General features: G+C 33.6%; 1 protein-coding gene across 5 annotated transcripts in view; it reads right to left on the bottom strand.

Annotated features, from left to right (window-relative positions):
- The window catches only part of LRRK2 (leucine rich repeat kinase 2), a 139,142-nt gene that overhangs the window by 60,082 nt on the left and 56,027 nt on the right, over positions 1-23,033 (bottom strand). For 3 of the 5 annotated variants that reach the window (XM_082635717.1, XM_082635718.1, XM_082635720.1), the window contains exons 21-28: positions 16,640-16,758; positions 16,342-16,383; positions 16,149-16,218; positions 15,429-15,646; positions 7,572-7,822; positions 7,116-7,264; positions 3,152-3,245; positions 650-836 (exon numbers count right to left, since the gene is read on the bottom strand). In XM_082635717.1, coding sequence (XP_082491843.1) covers positions 650-836; positions 3,152-3,245; positions 7,116-7,264; positions 7,572-7,822; positions 15,429-15,646; positions 16,149-16,218; positions 16,342-16,383; positions 16,640-16,758 — 1,130 coding nt within the window. The remainder of the gene's footprint in view (positions 1-649; positions 837-3,151; positions 3,246-7,115; positions 7,265-7,571; positions 7,823-15,428; positions 15,647-16,148; positions 16,219-16,341; positions 16,384-16,639; positions 16,759-23,033) is intronic. The other 2 variants (XM_082635719.1, XM_082635721.1) reach the window with 1 other exon arrangement.

Raw genomic sequence — 23,033 nt, 5'->3', positions numbered from 1 at the left:
GTGGCATAAATATTGGAATTTTTTTCTGTTCCAAATTTTTAAGCAATATTCATTACTTCTATAATAGCAAACATTAATTTGCTGCAAAAAAAGTCAGGCATTCAAAAATATTCAGAGTTATTCTGAACCTCATGGTTTCAGACACTTTACTCTTTTTGGCTTTTAGAGGCAATAGACTTGAACCTGGCAAAAAAAAAAATAGTTTTCTGGTACGAATGGATAATCAATTTCAGATTTATAACAGAGACCTGTCCATTTGGGTGAATGCAGAAATTTAAGAATGTGGAAAAGAATGTCAGCTGAAAAACACAGGCTATATATGGCCCGGAGACAACTTGAGAAATGCAGCGTGTCTGAGTCTGTTAACAGATTAGTGATTTTGTGATAAATTGACACACTTAAAGCATTACACACATTCATAATTAAATATATATATATAAATATTCAAAATAAAATAGAGCACAAAAAGTTATTTTAGGAAATTAAGCATTGTTAATATACCCATTTACCTCAGGGTAGGATTGATCTTATTCAAAAAGTAAGTAATATCAAATAACAGATTCTGAAATGATCATTTGTGATAATGCAAATTATAAAAGCATATTTTCAAACTGGTAATAATTCTAAATAAATAAAGATGACCTCTTACCTCTTTCAGTTTATTATGAGAAAGATGTAGTTTCTCTACTCTAGACCATGCACATGCTTTTTCACTCAAGTCCAAGATACTGATCTGATTATGACTAAACAAGAGTTCCCTTAAGTTCAAAGATCTCCAGTGCACAGGACCTGGTAGATATTGAATATCATTGTTGCTCATATCTAAGGATCGCAGGCTGAAACAATACAATGTCAAGATAAAAATCAAATGAGTGTTTCCAAAATACATGAAATAACATCACAAGTAATTTTCACCAGAGTGAGAATAAGGTATAACTTTAAAACTAACATTATTTATATATGAGTACATACGTGTGGTTTTTTGTGTACATAAAGGTATACACGGGCTAGAAAAAAAAGGCATGTCTCAATAGGAACATTTTAAAAAGGACCAATAAAAACAAAATTGAGGCCTAATTTCCGTACTTCAGAAACATAAAAATGTCAACCATAATGAAAGACCAAGTGTTTTACAAACACTTATGATGCATGAGAAATCATAATTAACAAAGGCAAAAACAGTCATTAAAATTCCTGCCTTCTATACAAGATTTACAAATATGTAGCCTCCATTTCTCTGTTCAATTTCACTCATACCTGGAGGGATTCTTCAGAGGTTGGGTCCTTAAGTTTACTATCATTTTTAGCAGCTTGCCTCAGTGTGAAAAATATCATAACATTGAGCGTGATGTCTTGTATACAGTAGGCCCTCAATGTAAATTTGTTGCTTTCAGGCAGGAATAGCTACCCAAAGTTTGTAGGAAATAGAAAAACACATGTCACGTGTAAATGTACATGTGTAGGAAGAATAAAGATAGTCAACAATTGTGGTATATATGACTATGTAAAAGGTTGCCTGGACTTTTACTACTGTATACTGATCCCTTTCATCCAGCATTATTTGAAGTATTATGAATTAATTCTAAGCTCAAATAGTTGTACTGCCTGCTAGACCAAGATTCAGATCTGCAGAGCAACATTATTGCGCTAATTTTTAAATGATCTAGATTTTGCCCTAGTTACCTTATAAAAATGTTGAAAACAAGAAAATTAATTTTACTATATTAAAGATAAGACATGTATGTCTAACAAACAATGCAACTGAGACAAAGTTGAGAATCGTCAGGTTGTTCAAAGGCAGTGTCTCTTAGTTTTAAGACTAAGCTTGGAGACTGAAACTGGCCAACCACACACTCATTTGTGAAACAAAAGAATAAATTTAAAAAATACATATAAAACACTAAAATGTATACCTGAAGATGGTGTCTAAAGGTATAGTGTAATTAGGGACTGGGGGAAGAAAGCTTTCTTATGACATGCATCTTCTAATGAGCTTTTTTTTTTTTTTTTTTTTTGCGGTACGCAGGCCTCTCACTGCTGTGGCCTCTCCTGTTGTGGAGCACAGGCTCCGGACGCACAGGCTCAGCGGCCATGGCTCACGGGCCCAGCCACTCCGCAGCATGTGGGATCTTCCCGGGCCAGGGCACGAACCCATGTTCCCTGCATCGGCAGGCGGACTCTCAACCACTGCGCCACCAGGGAAGCCCTCTAATGAGCTTTTATAAATAGGTGGCTTCCAAACACATTTTCAAGATTATGTTTAAAATATAGAACCGACCACCTGTATTCTATAGATGCCTGTGGTCAGAATTAAGAGTCTGAAATCAAACCACCAGTGTTTAAGAACTATGACTTCGGGCAAGTTACTTTCTCTCTCTTATCAAATAGTGTTCTCATTATAAAGTGGAGATGATAACAGTAAATATTCCATAGGATTATTAGGAAGATTAAAAAGATGATCCATTGTTCAGCAGTAAAATACAGTGTCTGACACATTCTAAACCTAGACTTAAATTAACTATTATTCATCTGTCTCACACCTTCCATGGCTAAATTATAACTATTATTTGCCTGTATATGTATATATTTGTACATGTACCTTGATGGATTTTATTTATAATAAATAACACTAGTAGAATAGTTATTTAAGATTACAACACATTTGAAATCTAATTAATGCCTGGATTTGTAGTTAACAGGAAGCTTTTATTTTTAATGAAATTAACCAAAAATATCCCCAAATACTTGCAACGACATAAATTATCCAATTCTTCACCAAAAATGTCACTCAAACATAACAAGTATAATTTCAAAGTTAGTAGTGTTTTAGCAACATAATCCCCAAAGCAAGTGAAATTTTAAAAGTTAAAGTGATAGCCAGTACAATCTAATTTGATTATAATAATGCAACAATTAATTACTCTTAAATTGTTTCTACACAACAGCACATTAAATTAATATAAAAGTTAAAAAGTCCAAATAACAATTCACATCTTTTGTCTAATATTAAAAGTCAAACATTCATATATTTAAAAACATTAAGTTTAGTAGGTTTAGAAATCAATTACATTTATATGTCTAAGTTAAAACTATGTTTCTGAAGGTTCTGTTCCACCTCATGTGGTTTTTAAAATTAAAATAATAAACTTACTGTGGAAGATTTAAAATTGCTTCCGGAACACATGTAAATCTGTTTTGAGATAATTTTAGGCTTGTCATGGAAGAAGGCAAAAAAGGCATAGCAGCTAAGAGAAAATGAAAGTGAGATAATGGACATTTTAATCACTTTAACTAGATTTCCATTAGATTCTACAATAAGAGCAGCTACCAATGATCTGTCACATAATTTGATTTCCATTCTCATACTGACAATAAAATAATTCTACTTTTAAAATAAATACTATCACAAAACATTAAAACAATACACCATAATTAGAAGACTCTTTTAACCTGAAAGCCACAAAAGTGTCTAAGTATAAATTCATCTGTCCAACATCTGTACAAAGTAGAAATCATTAGAATATTCATTTCAAATTATGTGTGATATTATGGGACATACATTATAGATTAATTCAAATTACTCTGAAGTAAGTCTAACAAAACATTTTGGAATATTTTACTAATCCACAATATAATATAAAAATAAAAATTCTCTATAACACCATCTTGTAAAGAGTATTCTATGGAATAATTATGGATGTTACTTAATAAAAGTATTCTTTGATCATACGATCTTAAGAGATTAGGGACCTCTCCACAGAGATTTCTACCTTGAATTTGGTGTTATTTCGATACATGTTTTTGTAGTTTTATGATGTATGTATCCACAGGTAATACATATTACTGTTTTGCATTACATAAATATTATCATATCGTACATATCTATATTCAATTTGCTTTTTCATGTAACAATTTTTTAGATTTATTTTTCATGTTGACAAATGCATCTTATTCATTTATTTTAACTGCTACATAGCATTTCCATTGTATGAATATAGACAATTTATTCATTCTCCTGTTGACAGACATTTACATTCTTTCCAATGTTTGGCTACTATGAAAAATGCCATCATAAATATTCCTATGCTTATGCTTACTTACTGAATACTCAGTGCCTATGACAATGTTTAGCAAATTGTCAAAAAAAACAAAAAGCAGGGCTTCCGTGGTGGCGCAGTGGTTAAGAGTCCGCCTGCCGATGCAGGGGACACGGGTTCGTGCCCCGGTCCGGGAGGATCCCACATGCCGCGGAACGGCTAGGTCCATGAGCCATGGCCGCTGAGCCTGCGCGTCCGGAGCCTGTGCTCCGCAACGGGAGAGGCCACAGCAGTGAGAAGCCCGCGTACTGAAAAAAAAAAAAAAAAAAAAAAAAAAAAGCAAAAGGGTCTTCTGTGAACAGTGAGAGCATGCCTCTATTGTATATAACCACTAGTAGAATTCCTGAACAGTAGGGCATCTACAATCTCATTAGAAATGCCAAATTTCCCTTTAAGACAGATATGCCAATTTTGTCAGTTATTCCTAAGGTATTTTATATCTTTTGAGACTAAAAATATATACTTTACAAAAAAAAAAGAGATTAGGGAAACATTATGCAAAATAAAGTGAAATATCTCAGAGCTGTCAATATTCTGGTATATTTTATGAATTTCCAAAAGGAAAATACAGTATGAGGTACCTCCAAGGAATAAAATTCTATGGTACATAATTTTGGAAACTGAGCAAATCATACAGACTGTTTTCTCATCTGTAAAACAGTGTAGCTAAATCAGATGAACTCTGGGATTCTTTAGAGATCTGAAAATCTGTGGTTCTATGAAAGTGGCTTGAGAAATTATTTCTGAGCATTTTCAAGGTTAAAAATATGGGTTATGTTTTATCCAGAAAATCTTCGAGGGTCAAAATGTTCCAGGACATTGCTAGAAGCTATCTTCCTGAGAAGCAGAAAGGTACATGCTATACCTCACCTATTTCCAAAAAGTATTTGTAGCAAAATAAATTAGTAGAAATGATTCTCCATTTAGGAATTAAAAGTCTTAAGGTTCAGATTCTATATGGAGGACTGATAAAATCAAAGAACTGAAACTTCATTTCACATGGGAATTTTTAATGGTTGTGGTCCCACTCAGGTATAACCTCCATAATGCGTCTTTCCAAATATAAAAACACTTCTAAAATTATTACAAAGTTGCACAGTGCAAACAGATTTTTTGAACAGAGGTATGTTCAAGCTTTCACAACTAATTAATTAATTCTATGCCCCTGAACATGTCACACAAAAATCTCAGTGCTTCAATTTCCACAATTAGTCAAGCAGAGATCATACCTGTCTTACCCTATAGGATTTTTGTGAGATTCAGCTGAGATAACATATTGACCATAAGCTAGCCTTAGGATCCCTCAGATGCTCTTCTTTCCAGACTTAACTTAATTAAACGTCACAGACACAGACACATTTCCCTGCCTCCACAGTCTGGATCAGATTCCCTTGAGGTACCCTCATAGCATCTTGAAACGTCTCCTCATAGCACTTAGTACGATATACAATTACATTTATTTATTTCATCATTATTCAATGTCAGTCTTCTGAACTTAACTACACGTTCCTTAAGGACAGAGACTGGGTTGCTTTACTCACTAGTGAGTGAATCACTCTATTCCCCAGTTTCACTCTCATGGTAAGAATATGGTCAATGTCCAAAGAGGGTGGAAGGAAGGGAAAAAGAAGGAAAATAATTCTATGCAAATTAATATGGATTTTATTGTTAGTAGTTTCTCAAAGTTCTGGAAAAGTAAAATATTTTAAAGTAAGTTGTCAAACTATATTCTGCTATTAAACAGTATTAAAAATTATTTTACCAAGTCAGGTATAGAATAGGTATGTGGGTGGCAAGGTATGCACGGCCTCCATTAAGGAAGATAAAATAGGGAAAGTTCCCATTTATTTCCATAGAAGTATTCTGTTCCTCAATATTAGAACTTTCAGACAGGCTACAAATGAACATAATTCCCTGTTGTCTCACATGCTAAGAGAACATAGAGTATTCCAGGATTTTTAATAAAAGTGATGATCATATTGTATATTATTATAATATTTTGTACAGAGCAAGAGTTCAATGAATACACATTAACCTAACTAATTTAAAAACTTTTAAATAATTAATTTTATTTCTAAAAAATAATAATAGTACTTATAGTCCAAAAATCTGCTGAAGAAACTTCAGTAGGAAACTCAGTATTTCTGCTTCAAGCAGCTCTGGCAACTATAAGCATTTTTAGTATAATCGTGTAAAAGGAACCACAGTTTAATGACTATCTGCATTCCAAGATATTGACATTTTAGCCTATGACAATAACAACATGTTAAATACTGTAATACAATTTTTAATATTAAAATTTTTGAATATTAAAACTAGACTTTTTTTAGAGCAGCTTTATGTTTATAGAAAAATTGAGCAGAAAATACAGAGAGCTCCCACATCTACCTTTACCCCTCACCATCACCACCCCAGACACATGCATCTTTTCCCCATTATGAACAACTAGAATAGTTTGGTATACTTATATGTATAATTGATGAGCCTATATTAATAAATTATTATTAACTAAAGTCCACAGTTTACAACAGAGTTCACTCTTTGTGTACTATATTCTGTGGGTCTTGACAAATGTATAATGACATGTATCCACATTACAGTATCACACAAACTAATTCCACTGCCCTAAAAATCCCCTCTTCTCCACCTAGTCATCACTCCCTCCCTCCAAAATCTTGGAAATCACTGAATATTTGATTAACCCCTTAGTTTTGCCTTTCCCAAAATGTCATATAGTGGAAATTATACAGTGTGTAGCCTTTTCAGATTGGCTTCTTTCACTTAGCAATGTGCATTTAAGTTCCCTCCACATTTCACGGCTTGACGGCTCATTTCTTTTTATCACCAACCTGTTAACTTGATATTTAAAACTCCAGCATAATATTTAACTGAAATGCCACCTTTAAATCCCCACCTAAAATGTCCATATATGGCTCATGCAATTACATTTATTTGTTGCATTCGACCCATACAACACTCAAAAGGACTGGAAGGAGAAAACTCATATAAAACACTTACCAAGAAAATTCATTCTGGCACTTAAACTCTCCACTTTAGGACAAGTCTCAAGAAAGTCCTCTGATAGAGATGAAATGTGGTTTTTACTAAGGTTTAAAATCTTCAGTTCCTTCAGGCTCAAAGGGGAACATATTCCTGATATTTTATTTCTAGTCGTAAGAGACAAAATGAGGATTAAATTGCATAAATTCACATGCTTTGAAGAAAAATAGTCAAAATATCTTCAAAAGTAGCATTAAAGCATGTTTATTAATTTTAAAATTAGTTTTAAAAATTTAAGTCAATTGATAGAAGCTGTATCATGAATTTCCTCAGTCTTTTATCACATTACATTATCACATGTATCACATTATCACATGTAAAACTCATTACTACAGAAACAATGTCATTGTATGTCAACCTTATGAAACTTCAATGTGAGGTGACCCTTTTTTCTTCAATGAACCCCTTTCTTACCCTTCTAAAACGAGCTGTTCAAGATTCTCTACCACATCACTGAGATTCTCAGGAAGAAAAGATAGCTGATTGTAGGACAGGTTAAACTGTTTCAAGGTTGAGCACCTCACAGACCGATCCAAAACTACTGAGGGTCCAATGTCATTTCGAGAGACGTCAAGGTTGGCAATACAATTCATTTTCAACAAGTAAGGGGGAAATGATGTAAATTTATTACTTTGCAAGTCCAAATGTGTCAAACACTTCAGAGTCTGGAAAGACAATATTTAAAAATTTTTAAATGAACCACCTGAACAACTTTAGTTTAGCTATAATTTCTGCCTTCTATACTTCTGGTAACTAGAACCATTAAGAATTTTCCAAAAAATTGAAAACACAATCTACAAGAGAACTTCAGTATACTGACTGGTACTACCTGCTCTGCTATAAAATGGGTAAAGCCAGGAAAAATATAACAGGTAGAAGGTCAAAAGCAGGCTCACAGAAATAAGGTATAGAGTCTAATTCAGCTTTTCTTGTAAACTATTCCTGCAATGAGTAAAATGGAAGAACATTTTTGAACTAATGACTTAATGAATAAGCAGTATAACATAATCCTGGGAATACAGTTTTTAACACTAGCTTTTAGAACTTGTTACACATTTTAATATAAGTAAGATTTACCATAAGGTAGTCTTGTATATAATACACATTTTATTTTATAACCTCCTCTTTTATTTTCTATTTTTTTATTTTTTTAATTTATTTAATTTATTTATTTTTGGCTTCATTGGGTCTTCGTTGCTGTGCACAGGCTTTCTCTAGTTGAGGTAAGCAGGAGCTACTCTTTGTTGCAGTGTGCGGGCTTCTCATTGCGGTGGCTTCTCTTGTTGCGGAGCACGGGCTTTAGGCACAAAAGCTTCAGTAGTTGTGGCACGCAGGCTCAGTAGTTGTGGCTCGTGGGCTCTAGAGCGCAGGCTCAGTAGTTGTGGTGCACAGGCTTAGCTGCTCTGCGGCATGTGAGATCTTCCCGGACCAGGGCTCAAACCCGTGTCCCCTGCATTGGCAGGCAGATTCTTAAACATTGTGCTACCAGGGAAGCCCTAACCTCCTCTTTTAAATGAAACGTTTTGTTTCAAATCTCTATTTTCTATTTTTAAGCAATTTCTAATTTTACTATGATAATAGCAAACTTCCATTTATGTATCATATCAATTTTTTAAATGTTTGGTATGAATTATTGTCAAAGGGCTAAACTACCAAAAAACAATCACTTCCTTATTCTCCTTCTTATATATCAATATATGTACTTATTCTCATATGGAATTCTAAACAGTTTAACATGATTATAAAGGCTTATTAATGGATCACTGCCCAAAAAATTTGTTTCAAAATTCCTATCATTGTTTCAGATACTACAAGATTATTCAGAAGGAAAGATTTTTACATTATTTATTCCCAAGGTTTAATCAGCAAATTTTCTTGTAAAGAGACAGTTACAAGCAGTAACAAAAAGTGCCATATAGTGGTGCTGACTTGAAATTTCCTTAGAGAAAGTTATGAGCTGGTGCAGTCTTTGAATGCCCTAATGTATCTCACCTTGCCGTGCTCTCTTCATTCTCTTTGTTTCAGCTAGGCTAAATTCTAGTTTTCTTTTACTTACTCTTTAGCAAATATTGATGGTCTACCAAATGTCAGTCATTAATTCCTTCACAAATTAGTTCAGTAATCATCTATCAAAACTCTACTATATGTCAGACCTTAGTAGGCACTGGGGATACACATGAACAAGGCTAAAACAGTGCCTGTTCTCAAGGAGTTTACAATTTTGTGAGGACAATATACCTTAGATCAAAATTTATAGTAATGAGCACTGGAAGAAAAACAGTGGGTGCCAGGGAAAGATAAACAAGATGTTAGCCAACCTAGCCTGGAGGGAACACAAGGAGAAGAAAGGAAAAAGATGGTAAGGAAGTGACATTTAAAATGAGGCCCTTTGAAAATTTCCCTAATATGGGAAAGGAAATAGTCAATCAACTCCAGGAAGCACAGAGAGTCCCATACAGGATAAATCCAAGAAGAAACACACCAAGACACATATTAATCAAACTATCAAAAATTAAATACAAAGAAAAAATATTAAAAGCAGCAAGGGAAAAACACCAATAACATACAAGGGAATCCTCATAAGGTTAACGGCTGATCTTTCAACAGAAACTCTGAAAGCCAGAAGGGAGTGGCAGGACATATTTAAAGTGATGAAAGGGAAAAATCTACAACCAAGATTACTCTATCCAGCAAGGATCTCATTCAGATTTGATAGAGAAATTAAAATGTTTACAGACAAGCAAAAGCTAGGAGAATTCAGCACCACCAAACCAGCTCTACAACAAATGCTAAAGGAACTTCTCTAGGCAGGAAACACAAGAGAAGGAAAAGACCTACAGTAACAAACCCAAAACAATTAAGAAAATGGGAATTGGAACATACATATGGATAATTACCTTAAATGTAAATGAACTGAATGCTCCAACCAAAAGACACAGATTGGCTGAATGGATACAAAAACAAGACCCCTATATATGCTGTCTACAAGAGACCCACTTCAGACCTAGGGACACATACAGACTGGAAGTGAGATGGAAAAAGATATTCCATGCAAATGAAAATCAAAAGAAAGCTGGAGTAGCAATTCTCATATCAGACAAAATACACTTTAAAATAAAGACTATTACAAGAGACAAAGAAGGACACTACATAATGATCAAGGGATCAATCCAAGAAGAAGATATAACAATTGTAAATATTTATGTATCCAACATAGGAGCACCTCAATACATAAGGCAAACCCTAACAGCCATAAAAGGGGAAATCGACAGTAACACAATCATAGTAGGGGACTTTAACACCCCACTTGTAACAATGGACAGACTGCCCAAAATGAAAATAAATAAGGAAACACAAGATTTAAATGATACATTAAACAAGATGGATTTAATTGATATTTATAGGACATTCCATCCAAAAACAACAGAATAAACTTTCTTCACAACTGCTCATGGAACATTCTCCAGGAGAGATTATATCTTGGGTGACAAATCAAGCCTTGGTAAATTTAAGAAAAGTGAAATCGTATCAAGTATCTTCTCCAACCACAACACTATGAGACTAGATTTCACTTACTGGAAAAATCTGTAAAAAATGTAAACACAGGGCTTCCCTTGTGGCGTAGTGGTTGAGAGTCCGCCTGCCGATGCAGGGGATGCGGGTTCGTGCCCCAGTCCAGGAAGATCCTACCTGCCGCGGAGCGGCTGGACCCGTGAGCCATGGCCGCTGGACCTGCATGTCCAGAGCCTGTGCTCCACAGCGGGAGAGGCCACAACAGTGAGAGGCCCGCGTACTGCAAAAAAAAAAAAAAATGCAAACACATGGAGGCTAAACAATACACCACTTAATAACCAACAAATCACTGAAGAAATCAAAGAGGAAATCAAAAAATACTGAGAAACAAATGACAATGAAAACATGACGACCCAAAACATATGGGATGCAGCAAAAGCATTTCTAGCAGGGAAGTTTATAGCAACACAATCCTACCTCAAGGAACAAGAAACATCTCAAATAAACAACCTAACCTTACACCTAAAGCAATTAGAGAATGAAGAACAAAAAAACCCCAAAGTTAGCAGAAGGAAAGAAATCATAAAGATAAGATCAGAAATAAATGAAAAAGAAATGAAGGAAACAATGGCAAAGATCAATAAAACTTAAAGCTGGTTCTTTGAGAAGATAAACAAAATTGAAAAACCATTAGCCAGACTCATCAAGAAAAAAAGGGAGAAGACTCAAATCAATACAATGAGAAAGGAAAAAGGAGAAGTAACAACTGACACTGCAGAAATACAAAGGATCAGGAGAGCTTACTACAAGTAACTGTATGCCAATAAAATGGACAACCTGGAAGAAATGGACAAATTCTTAGAAAAGCAAAACCTTCCAAGACTGAACCAGGAAGAAATAGAAAATATAAAGAGACCAATCACAAGCACTGAAATTGAGACTGTGATTAAAAATCTTACAAAAAACAAATATCCAGGACCAGATGGCTTCACAGGCGAATTCTATCAAACATTTAGAGAAGAGCTAACACATAGCCTTCTCAAACTCTTCCAAAATATAGCAAAGGGAGGAACACTCCCAAACTCATTCTGCAAGGCCACAATCACCCTGATACCAAAACCAGACAAAGATATCTCAAAGAAAGAAAACTACATGCCAATATCATTGATGAACATAGATGCAAAAATCCTCAATAAAATATTAGCAAACAGAATCCAACAGCACATTAAAAAGATCATACACCATGATCAAGTGGGGTTTGCCCTAGGAATGCAAGGATTCTTCCATATCTTCAAATCAATCAATGTGATACACAATATTAACAAATTGAAGAATAAAAACTATATGATCATCTCAATAGATGCAGAAAAAGCTTTCGACAAAATTCAACACCGATTTATGATAAAAAGCCTCCAGAAAGTAGGCATACAGGGAACTTATATCAATATAATAAAGGTCATATATGACAAACCCACAGCCAACATTGTCCTCAATGGTGAAAAACTGAAACCATTTCCCCTCAGATCAGGAACAACACAAGGTTGTCCACTCTCACCACTATTATTCAACGTAGTTTTGGAAGTTTTAGCCACAGCAATCAGAAAAGAAAAAGAAATAAAGGGAATCCAAATCGGAAAAGAAGAAGTAAAGCTGTCTCTGTTTGTAGATGACATGATACTATACATAGAGAATCCTAAAGATGCTACCAGAAAACTACTAGAGCTTATCAGTGGATTTGGTAAAGTAGCAGGATACAAAATTAATGCACAGAAATCTCTTGCATTCCTATACACTAATGATGAAAAATCTGAAAGAGAAATTAAGGAAACACTCCCATTTACCACTGAAACTAAAAGAATAAAATACCTAGGAATAAACCTACCTAAGGAGACAAAAGACCTGTATGCAGAAAACTATAAGACACTGATGAAAGAAAGTAAAGATGATACAAACAGATGGAGAGATATACCATGTTCTTGGATTGGAAGAATCAACATTGCGAAAATGACTATACTACCCAAAAAAATCTACAGATCCAATGCAATCCCTATCAAACTAGCAATGGCATTTTTCACAGAACTAGAACAAAAAATTGCACAATTTGTATGGAAACACAAAAGACCCCAAATAGCCAAAGCAATCTTGAGAAAGAAAAACAGAGCTGGAGGAATCAGGCTCCCTGACTTCAGACTATACTACAAATCTACAGTAATCAAGACAGTATGGTACTGGCACAAAGACAGAAATATAGATCAATGGAACAGGACAGAAATACCAGAGATAAACCCACGCACATATGGTCACCTTACTTTTTATAAAGGAGGCAAGAATATACAGTGGAGAAAAGACAGCCTCTTCAATAAGTGGTGCTGTGAAAACTGGACAGCTACACGTAAAAGAATGAAATTAGAACACTCTTTAACACCATACACAAAAATAAACTCAAAATGGATTAAAGACCGAAATGTAATGCCAGACACTATAAAACTCTTAGAGGAAAACATAGGCAGAACACTCTATGACATAAATCACAGCAAGATCCTTTTGGACCCACCTCCTAAAGAGAGGGAAATAAAAACAAATATAAACAAATGGGACCTAATGAAACTTAAAAGCTTTTGCACAGCAAAGGAAACCATAAACCAGAAGAAAAGACAACCCTCAGAATGGGAGAAAATATTTGCAAAAGAAGCAACTGACAAAGCATTAATCTCCAAAATATACAAGCAGCTCATGCAGCTCAACATCAAAAAAAGAAACAACCCAATCCAAAAATGGGCAGAATAACTATAGACATTTCTCCAAAGAAGATATACATATTGCCAACAAACACATGAAAGGATGCTCAACATCACTAATCATTAGAGAAATGAAAATCAAAACTACAATGAGGTATCATCTCACACCAGTGAGAATGGCCATTATCAAAAAATCTACAAACAATAAATGCTGGAGAGGGTGTGGAGAAAAGGGAACCCTCTTGCATTGTTGGTGGGAATGTTAATTGATACAGCCACTATGGAGAACAGTATGGAGGTTCCTTAAAAAACTGAAAATAGAACTACCATACGACCCAGCAATCCCATTACTGGGCATATACCCAGAGAAAACCATAATTCAAAAAGAGTCATGTACCAAAATGTTCATTGCAGCTCTATTTACAATAGCCAGGACATGGAAGCAACCTAAGTGTCCATCAATAAAGAAGATAAATGGATAAAGTAGATGTGGCACATATATACAATGGAATATTACTCAGCCATAAAAAGAAATTAAATTGAGTTATTTTTAGTGAGGTGGATGGACTTAGAGTCTGTCATACAGAGTGAAGTAAGTCAGAAAGAGAAAAACAAATACCATATTCTAACACATATATATGGAATCTAAAAAGAAAAGAAGAGAAAAGAAAATGTTTCTGAAGAACCTAGGGGCAGGACAGGATTAAGACACAGATGTAGAGAATGGACTTGAGGACACAGGGAGGGGGAAGGGTAAGCTGGGACGAAGTGAGATAGTGGCATGGACATATATACACTATCAAATGTAAAACAGATAGCAAGTGGGAAGCAGCCACATAGCACTGGGAGATCAGCTTGGAGCTCTGTGACCACCTAGAGGGGTGGGGTAGGGAGCTTGGGAGGGGCATACAAGAGGGAGGAGATATGGGGATATATGTATATATATAGCTGATTCACTTTGTTATAAAGCAGAAACTAACCCACCATTTTAAAGCCATTATACTCCAATAAAGATGTTTAAAAAAAAAATGAGGCCCTTGTGACTTGAGGGATTTATTCAGGTAAAGAGGAGGATAGAGTGTGGATATATTTTAGACATTGGGGTAGGGTTAGGGATCACCTTTCTTTCTTCTCTCTCCCCAGATATACAAACTTTAAGGGAAAGATACCACTTAAATATATTTAAAAATCATGCAATGTTGCTCTTAAAATATGTCAAAATCATGGTAAATTTTATAAATTAGAAAAAGGGAAATGTACTTGCAACAAAACTAGTTTTTAAAAAACAGGTATAATTCTTTTTCAAACTTTGAAGTTCAGTTCAAGAATTTGTTTAAAAATTTAAACATTTGTATTAAGATCGTTTTGTCCATATATCTTCTTTGACTTCTGATCTATAGTACATAAAAAAAAAGGATGAACAAAGTCAATAGTCAGAGGACTACCCTATCAGCAGACTATTTTATACTTTAATTTTTATGAAATAGGAACTTTGAGCATAAAAATCAATTTTTAAGCTGCATATAATTTTAAAACTCAATTAATGCCTTATGGATAGTTTAGTTGAGCCTCTGTATTTTGCAGATAAGAAAATAGGGTCTACAGCAGTCGTAGTAATATGTTCTTATTGTCACACAGTTGGTAGCTGAGCAGAGCCAGGACCGCCAAATCAGGTCTAACCTAATTTAAACAGTTTAAATTGTCCTACTAGGATTAAATAATTGAAGGCATAATCAACACGTAGCCTTGCTAGACTTTAATACTTACCATGTAGCATCAGGACAGAACCTCGAATTCCTTTTTAATCACATTTCCATTTCCTTTATCTGCCCCCAAAGATGCTTCTGGAATACCACACAGACTAAGATACTTGTATGACAACCAGAAGAATGGGGGAATTATTGTCCAATGACACAAAAACAGAACGTTCCTTTTAAAGGAACGTTTAAGCATGCAAGTTAGATATAAATGTAAAAGCTCTTCAAATATCCTGAGAATTATAAGGATAAGTTAAACTTACTTCACATAGTTGTTGTGGAAAGCTCGTGAGTGCATTCTGGTGAAGTTCCAGCTTTACAAGATGCTCCAAATGACCACTTATACAGGATTTCTGGCTCAGGGCATCAATATCTCTTAGTTCATTTGCTGAAAGGTCTAAAGATGTAATATATTCTCTCTCAGAAGCCAGGGAAGAAATGCTCTCTGAATGCCTCATATGTGATTGGAATTTCGATGCTCCTTTTGTCAAAAACAAACAAACAATGGAAATATAAACAAGCAATTTAAGTTCATATGGTAAACGTTTATGGATCACCTACTACTGTCAGGCTCTCTTCAAGGCACTGGAAATTCAACAGAAAACGAAACTATGGAACTTACATTATAGTGGCAGAGATAAACAGTAAATAATAAATATTTAATCAGGTGGTATAAGTAGTGTAAAAAAAAAACAGACCTGAAGAAGAAGAACATCAAGAGTGGCATTGGTGAGGGTATTATTTACATTTCAGGAACACAGTAGGAAGGATAAAAAGTGGCCTGTATAACATCATAAAGGCTAAATTTTTAAATCTATAATTGTATTTCATTTTTCTACAGTCTATGGAATCATTAGGTAAATATAATTTGAAGGCTATGTTAAATTGGCATCAAGAAAATTTGCATAATCAGAGGAAATTTATCAAAGTGATGTATTCTGCTCAAAATATCTATTTACTTGTAATTACTTTCAAATACTTACTGAGTGAATCATCTGAAGTCAATATTTTTCTTTTTCTCTTCAGTAAATCTTCATGATCAAACATGGGTCCCTATTAAATATTTATAATAAAATTACTGGCATTTTTTGGAGCAAAGAGAACATTTTCCTATCTGGTTTCTTTAGGAGTCACTATAAGATTACTAGCTAAAGTATTCATGGGACCAAGACATACCATAAGACACAGACCTAGTCTGGGCTCCATAGACATGAAGCTCTAAAAAGAAAAAAGAGTAAAACCATTTTAAAGTGTACAGAGCACCTATATGCCCCAAACATGCTCAAAAGTCTACAAATGTAAATTTAAAATAGCATACGTGCACGCACACACACACGTGTATATATATAGAGAGTTTTCTCACATTAGGGAATTTCTGCACCAATAGCTCCTAGCTTTGGCACACGATTTCAGTTATCAAAAGAATGTCAAAAAATATACAATATTTAACTGCAGTTTTTACAATATAACTTACCAATGAATTGGAATGTCTTTGCAAATTTGGTGAGCAATGCTGCAAGGCAGGATCTCCGTAAAATTCTCCTACGCTAATTGAATTTGATTTCTTTTTCACAAGAAATGAGCCTTCACTTCCTATTTTTAAACAATAACATAAAGGTAAGTAAAAAAAGCTGACCTAATCATAAGATGCTAGCATAGTAGTTCAATCACAAAACATTAAACACATTTTCATGAATGGAAATTGCCAATTCCTTTTGTAACATCTTTAAAATAGAAATGATAAACTATGTCAGCTTGTCATTTTCAAATTCAACTACATTATTCTGCATCCACAAATATTTATTGAATGGCTGTCATAGACTAGACACTGAGTAAGTGCAGGATAAAGATAAGCAGGAAAAATAATCCAGGCCTCATATGAGCTCATAGTACAGCAGGAAAGAGCCAAGTAAAAAAATAGTTACAAGTGCTACAATAAATACATGCATGTTCAGGAAGCAGAGAAAGTTTATACATAAATCTGATCAATGTTATTCCTTTCTGTTTCTCTGAATTTTGCCTAGAAAATTTTCAAATCTTGTTTTAAATATTGGAATCACACTAAATTATTTAAAATTCAGTAATTTTGAGTACATCTCTGTTTGAATTACATATTTTATAGTTTCATTTATGAAATGACATTAAAATAAACACAGTGAGTTTAGCTGGCAGTATTGTTTTGAGAGAGAAGAGAATTACTTTTAAAATTATGGATTTTCAAGAAAATAAGGATCAATATTAGTCATATTTTAAGGATAAATAATGTAAAGCCATTTTTAACAACTCATGAGATTTTAAATTCTATCACTTTTTATCTTAGAAGCATAAAGAATTAATTGTGTCAAAACAAATTATAAAATTTACAAATCCAAAAATGAATTATTTTTACGTTAGCATTTCTGATGTTTTCCTTTCTTTAAAAATATTTAAAGAGAATTCTTCTTTCATCCATGATGGTGTAACAAACACTGAACTTAACCTCCTCACAACAAACAACTAGAAAATTGGACAACTTTTTTTAAACAACTGGTTTCAGACATTGGGCTGCAGAGAGTACAGGACTGTGTAATCCCTGAAAGAAGGGAAACAAATTATGTGAGCCTTATGATCACCCTGGCTTTCTGCCTGGAGGCAATTTAAGGGCCATACACACAATGAGAAGGAATTTAAACAAAGCCCAATGGCTTTCCTGAGATGAGGAAATGGAGATCAGTGTTCATGGAGACTAACTTAGCTAGGAGTTCCAGGAGAGAGTCATGGAAAAAGAGCTCCAGTAATCTGCATAGGGATTTCCTATAGCTGTGCACTAGAAGAAATGTAAAAGGGAGTTCTTCAGGAGGAAGGAAATGATACTAGATGCAAACTTGGATCAATATAAGGAGGTTAAGTCATCAAAAAAAATTCTAGTATTTAATGTATGTGCACCTAATAACAGAGCTTCAAAATACACAAAGCATAAACTGATAAAATGAAAAGGAAAATTAACAAATTGACAATTACAATCTCAACATTTCGTTCTTAAATATAACAAGTAGAGAAAAAAAAAATCAGTAAAGATACAGAGGACCTGAAAAACACTATCAAACAAGTTGACCCAATTTCACCCAACAACAACCAAATACACATTTTTTTAATTGCACATTAAACATTCACCAAGACAGACCACACAGTAGTCCACAAAGCATGTCTCAATAAATGTAAAAGGACAGAAATGACCAGAGTAGGTTCTTTAACCACAACAAAATGAAATTTGAAACCAATAAGAGAAAGCTATGTGGAAAAATGTCCACGTATTTGGAAAATAAACAACACTCTTCTAAATAACTCATGAGTCAAAAAATCACAAAGGAAGTTAGAAAATTTCAAAAGTGAATGTAAACAGAATACGTAAAAGTTGTGGGATGCAGCTAAAATGGTGCTCAAAAGGATCTGCATGGTCTTAAATGTTTATATTATAAAATTAGAAAGCTCTAAAAATCAGTGTTCTAAGATTCCATGTTAAGAATCTATAAAATAAGAGTCAAATAAAATCTAAATAACTTAAAAAAAAGAAAAGAAAAAGAAAGAAAAGAAAAAGCAAAAATCAATGAAAAATAAAATGGACAATCAATACAGAAAGTCAATGAAACAAAAACATGATTCTTTGAAAAGATTGATAAAATTGATAAATCTTGAGCTAGACTGAAGAAGGAAAAAAAGGAAAGACAAAAAATATCAATGTCAAGAATTAAAGATCAGATATCACTAATGATCTTATAAACATTAACAGGACAATAAGAGATTATAAATAATAAACAAATAAATTTGCCAACTTACGTAAAGTGGACAAATTCCTTGAACATTTCAAATTACAAAAACTGACAAAAGAAGTAACAGAAAAATCAAAAGAACCATAAATTTATTAAAGTTATTATATTTATAATTGAAAAGCCCCCCCCCCACCAAAAAGTATTCCTAACCTACAAGGCTTTACTCATGAATCCTATTAAACATTTAAGACCTCTCCTACACAAATTCTTTCAGAAAACAGTAGAGTCAGGAGCACTTTCCAATTCATTTCAAGAGGCTAGCATACTCTCATAGTTACAACAAAACAAAACTACAGACCAATGTCCCTCATAGATGTGATATCCTTAACAAAATTTTAGAAAATCAAATCAAATAATATATTAAAAGGATAATACACCATAACTGAGTAAGATTTACCCCAGAAAAGCAAGTTTGGTTTAACATTAGAAAATCAATCAATGTAATTAACTAAATAGCAGAATAAAGGGAGAAAATATGCCCATTTCAACAGATGCAGAAAAGCATTTTCCAACACCCATTGTGATAAAAAGTCGCAGCAAATAATGACTAGAAACAAGTTTCCTAAACCTGATGAAGGATAGCTATTAAAAAAAAAAAACTACATATAACATCATACTTAATGATGAGAGACTGAATGCTTTCCCCCTAAGTTTGGAAGCCAGGGAACAATGCCTACTCTTAACACTTCTATTCAGCATAGTACTGGAGGCCCTAGCCAGTGTAATAAGACATCAAAAAGAAGAAGAAGAAAAAAAGATACGCAGGTTAAAAGGAAGAAGTAAATCTGTCTTTATTAGCAAATGGCATTATTGTGAACATAGAAAAATCTATGGAGTCAACAAAAAGCTGTTAGAACTCATGAGTTTTGCAAGCCCACAGGATACATTAACATACAAAGAAATCAACTGCATTTCTATAAACCAGCAGTGAATGAACTACTGGAAATTGGAATTCAAAAACAATACTATTTACAATAGCATCAAAAAACATGCAATACAAAATATTGGTGGGAGAAATTTAAATGACAAATAAATGGAAATAAATACTACATTTATATGTCAGAAGACTCATTTTTAAGACACCAGTTCCCTCAAATTTATTTCTATATTTAATCTAAAGAAATTTTTATTTATATGTTAATTCTATATTATATAAAAATAATATATTATTTATACATTAATTCTATATTAAATGTATATATAGATTTAATTCTAATAAAAAATCCCAGCATAAAATTAATTAGTTGATTCAAAATGTATATGGAAATGCAAAAAACCTAGTATAATAAGAAAATTTTTGAAAAAAAACACCACCAGAGAACTTATACTACCAAATTTCATTAAGCTAAAGTAATCAAGACAGTATGGCATTGGCATAAGCATAAAGATTTAAATCAATGGCACAGAATAAAATCTCACTCCTAGGCATATACCTGGAGAAAACCATAATTTGAAAAGATACATGCACCCCGATGTTCCCTGCAGCACTATTTACAATAGCCAAGACATGGAAGCAACCTAAATGTCCATCAACAGAGGAATGGATAAAGAAGATGTGGTACACATATACAATGGAATATTACTCAGCCTTTAAAAAAGAACAAAATAATGCCATTTGCAGCAACATGGATGAACCTAGAGGTTGTTGTACTGAGTAAAATAAGTCAGATACACAAAGACAAATATCATATGATGATATCACTTATATGTGAAATCTAAAAAAAGGGTACAAATGAACTTATTTACAAAACAGAAGTAGAGTCACAGATGTAGAAAACAAACTTATGGTCACCAGGGGATAAGGAGGGGAGGGATAAATTGGGAGACTGGGATTGACATATACACAATACTATATATAAAATAGACAGCTAATAAGAACCTACTGTATAGCACAGGTATGTCTACTTAATACTCTGTAATGGCCTATATGGGAAAAGAATCTATTAAAAGAGTGGATATATGTATATGTATAACTGACTCACGTTGCTGTACACCTGAAACTAACACAACATTGTAAATCAACTATACTCCAATAAATTTTTTTTTAATTTTTTTAAAAAAGAATGCAGAAATAGAACCACACCTATATGGTCAGTTAAATTGGACAAACATGTCATTAATTCAATGAGGAAATTTAGTATATTCAACAAGTGATGTTAAAACAACTGGATATCTATGTGGAAAAAAATAAATGTCAATTCTTCACTGACACTATATACCAAAATTAAAATGGATTATAGACCTAAATGTAAAAGTTAAGAATTTAACACTTCTATGAGAAAACATAGGAGAAAATATTCACAAATTTGAGATAGGAAAAGATTTCTTAAATGGGATAGAAAAAGCACAAACTAGAAAAGAAAAACTGAAACACTGCACTTTTCAAAATTTAAGACCTCTGCTCTTTGAAAAATAACATTAATAAATGAAAAAACAAGCTATAAATGAAAGAAAATATTTGTAATTCATATATCTGTCAAAGGACTTCTACTTAGAATATAAAAAGAACTCTTAAAATAACATAAGACAACAAGACAATTAAAAGTTAGCAAAGATTTGAACAGACACTTTGCAAAGAAAATATCAATGTATGAACGGCCAATAAGAACATGAAAATATTATCAATATCAAAAGTTTTCAGTGAAATGAAAATTAAACCCAAATAAGCTAGGACTACAGCCTCACTAGAATGGCTAAAATTAAACTGACTTACAATATTAAGGGTTATAGTGTAATGAGGATTCAGAGCAACTAGAATTTTCATACATTGCTGGTGGGAGTATAATATGGTATAACCACTTCAGAAAACAGCCAGACATAAAAAAGGACATACTGTATCCTATTTATATGAAACTTGAGAAAATACTAGTTTAATCTATTGTGACAGAAAGCAAATCAGCGGTTGCCAAGGGACAAGGTAGGGGGGGGACGTTTTTTGTAAAGAGACATATAAAGGGACTTTTTTGGATGATAGAAACGTTGCATAACTTAATAGTGGTGATGATTACATGGATGTATAAATGAAAACATATACTTTAAATGGGTAAATTAGTATATCTCAATAAAGTTGGGGGTTTTTTGTTTATTTATTTATTTATTTTTGGCTGCATTGGGTCTTCGTTGCTGGGTGTGGGCTTTCTCTAGTTGCAGCGAGCAGGGGCTACTCTTGGTTGCGGTGCCCGGGCTTCTCATTGTGGTCTATTATTGCAGAGCACAGGCTCTAGGTGCGTGGGCTTCAGTAGTTGTGGCACATGGGACCAGTAGTTATGGCTCACGGGCTCTAGAGCACAGGCTCAGTAATTGTGGCGCATAGGCTTGGTTGCTCTGCAGCATGTGGGATCTTCCTGGACCAGGGCTCGAACCCATGTCCCCTGCATTGGCAGGCAGATTCTTAACAACTGCACCATCAGGGAAGTCCCAATAAAGTTGGCTTTAAAGAATGTTTGGACTTGAGACATGAGATTTTGGAATAACCCTTATTTTTGCCCTCTCAATTGTCTTTATTCTATCACCCAAAGTTTTCAATCATACTATTTTAATAAAAAATCACCTCACCCTATTTTTACCAAACTGTATTATGTTAAATGTCAGCCTTAATCACTGCCATTAATATCTTGTCATGTTCATTTTTTGTTATTTCAGGAGTTATTAAAATATTATTTTAACTCTAATAAAGATAAAAATATTTTTTTATTAAGCACTTTCTATTTGCAAGCACTCTCCCAGACACTTTACATACATTTTTCCAAATTCCTATAAATAATCCTGGAAGTTTAGCAACACTGTCTTTAATAAGGATAAGGGGCTTACACAAACCACAGAAGTATCTAGTCAATGATGGAATATGGAATCCAATTCCAGTCTGAGTCAGTGTTTTCACTGCAATAGCCACCACTCACTGATTATGGGCAGTATGATAACACTTGAAAGTGTAGACATACATTTTCTTCATTGCCTTAAGTAGTAGTTAAGTAATAGTAAGCATTAACTATTTCCACTAATGAATACAGTTTTCCTCAAGATTTTCCAAATGAAGTAAATCAGATTTTTGTCGCAGTT

The sequence above is a fragment of the Mesoplodon mirus genome (genome assembly GCF_964341445.2).
Source record: "Mesoplodon mirus genome assembly, chromosome: 11".
NCBI classification, from domain to species: Eukaryota; Metazoa; Chordata; class Mammalia; order Artiodactyla; family Ziphiidae; genus Mesoplodon; species Mesoplodon mirus.
This window is presented reverse-complemented; position numbering and strand designations above follow the sequence as displayed.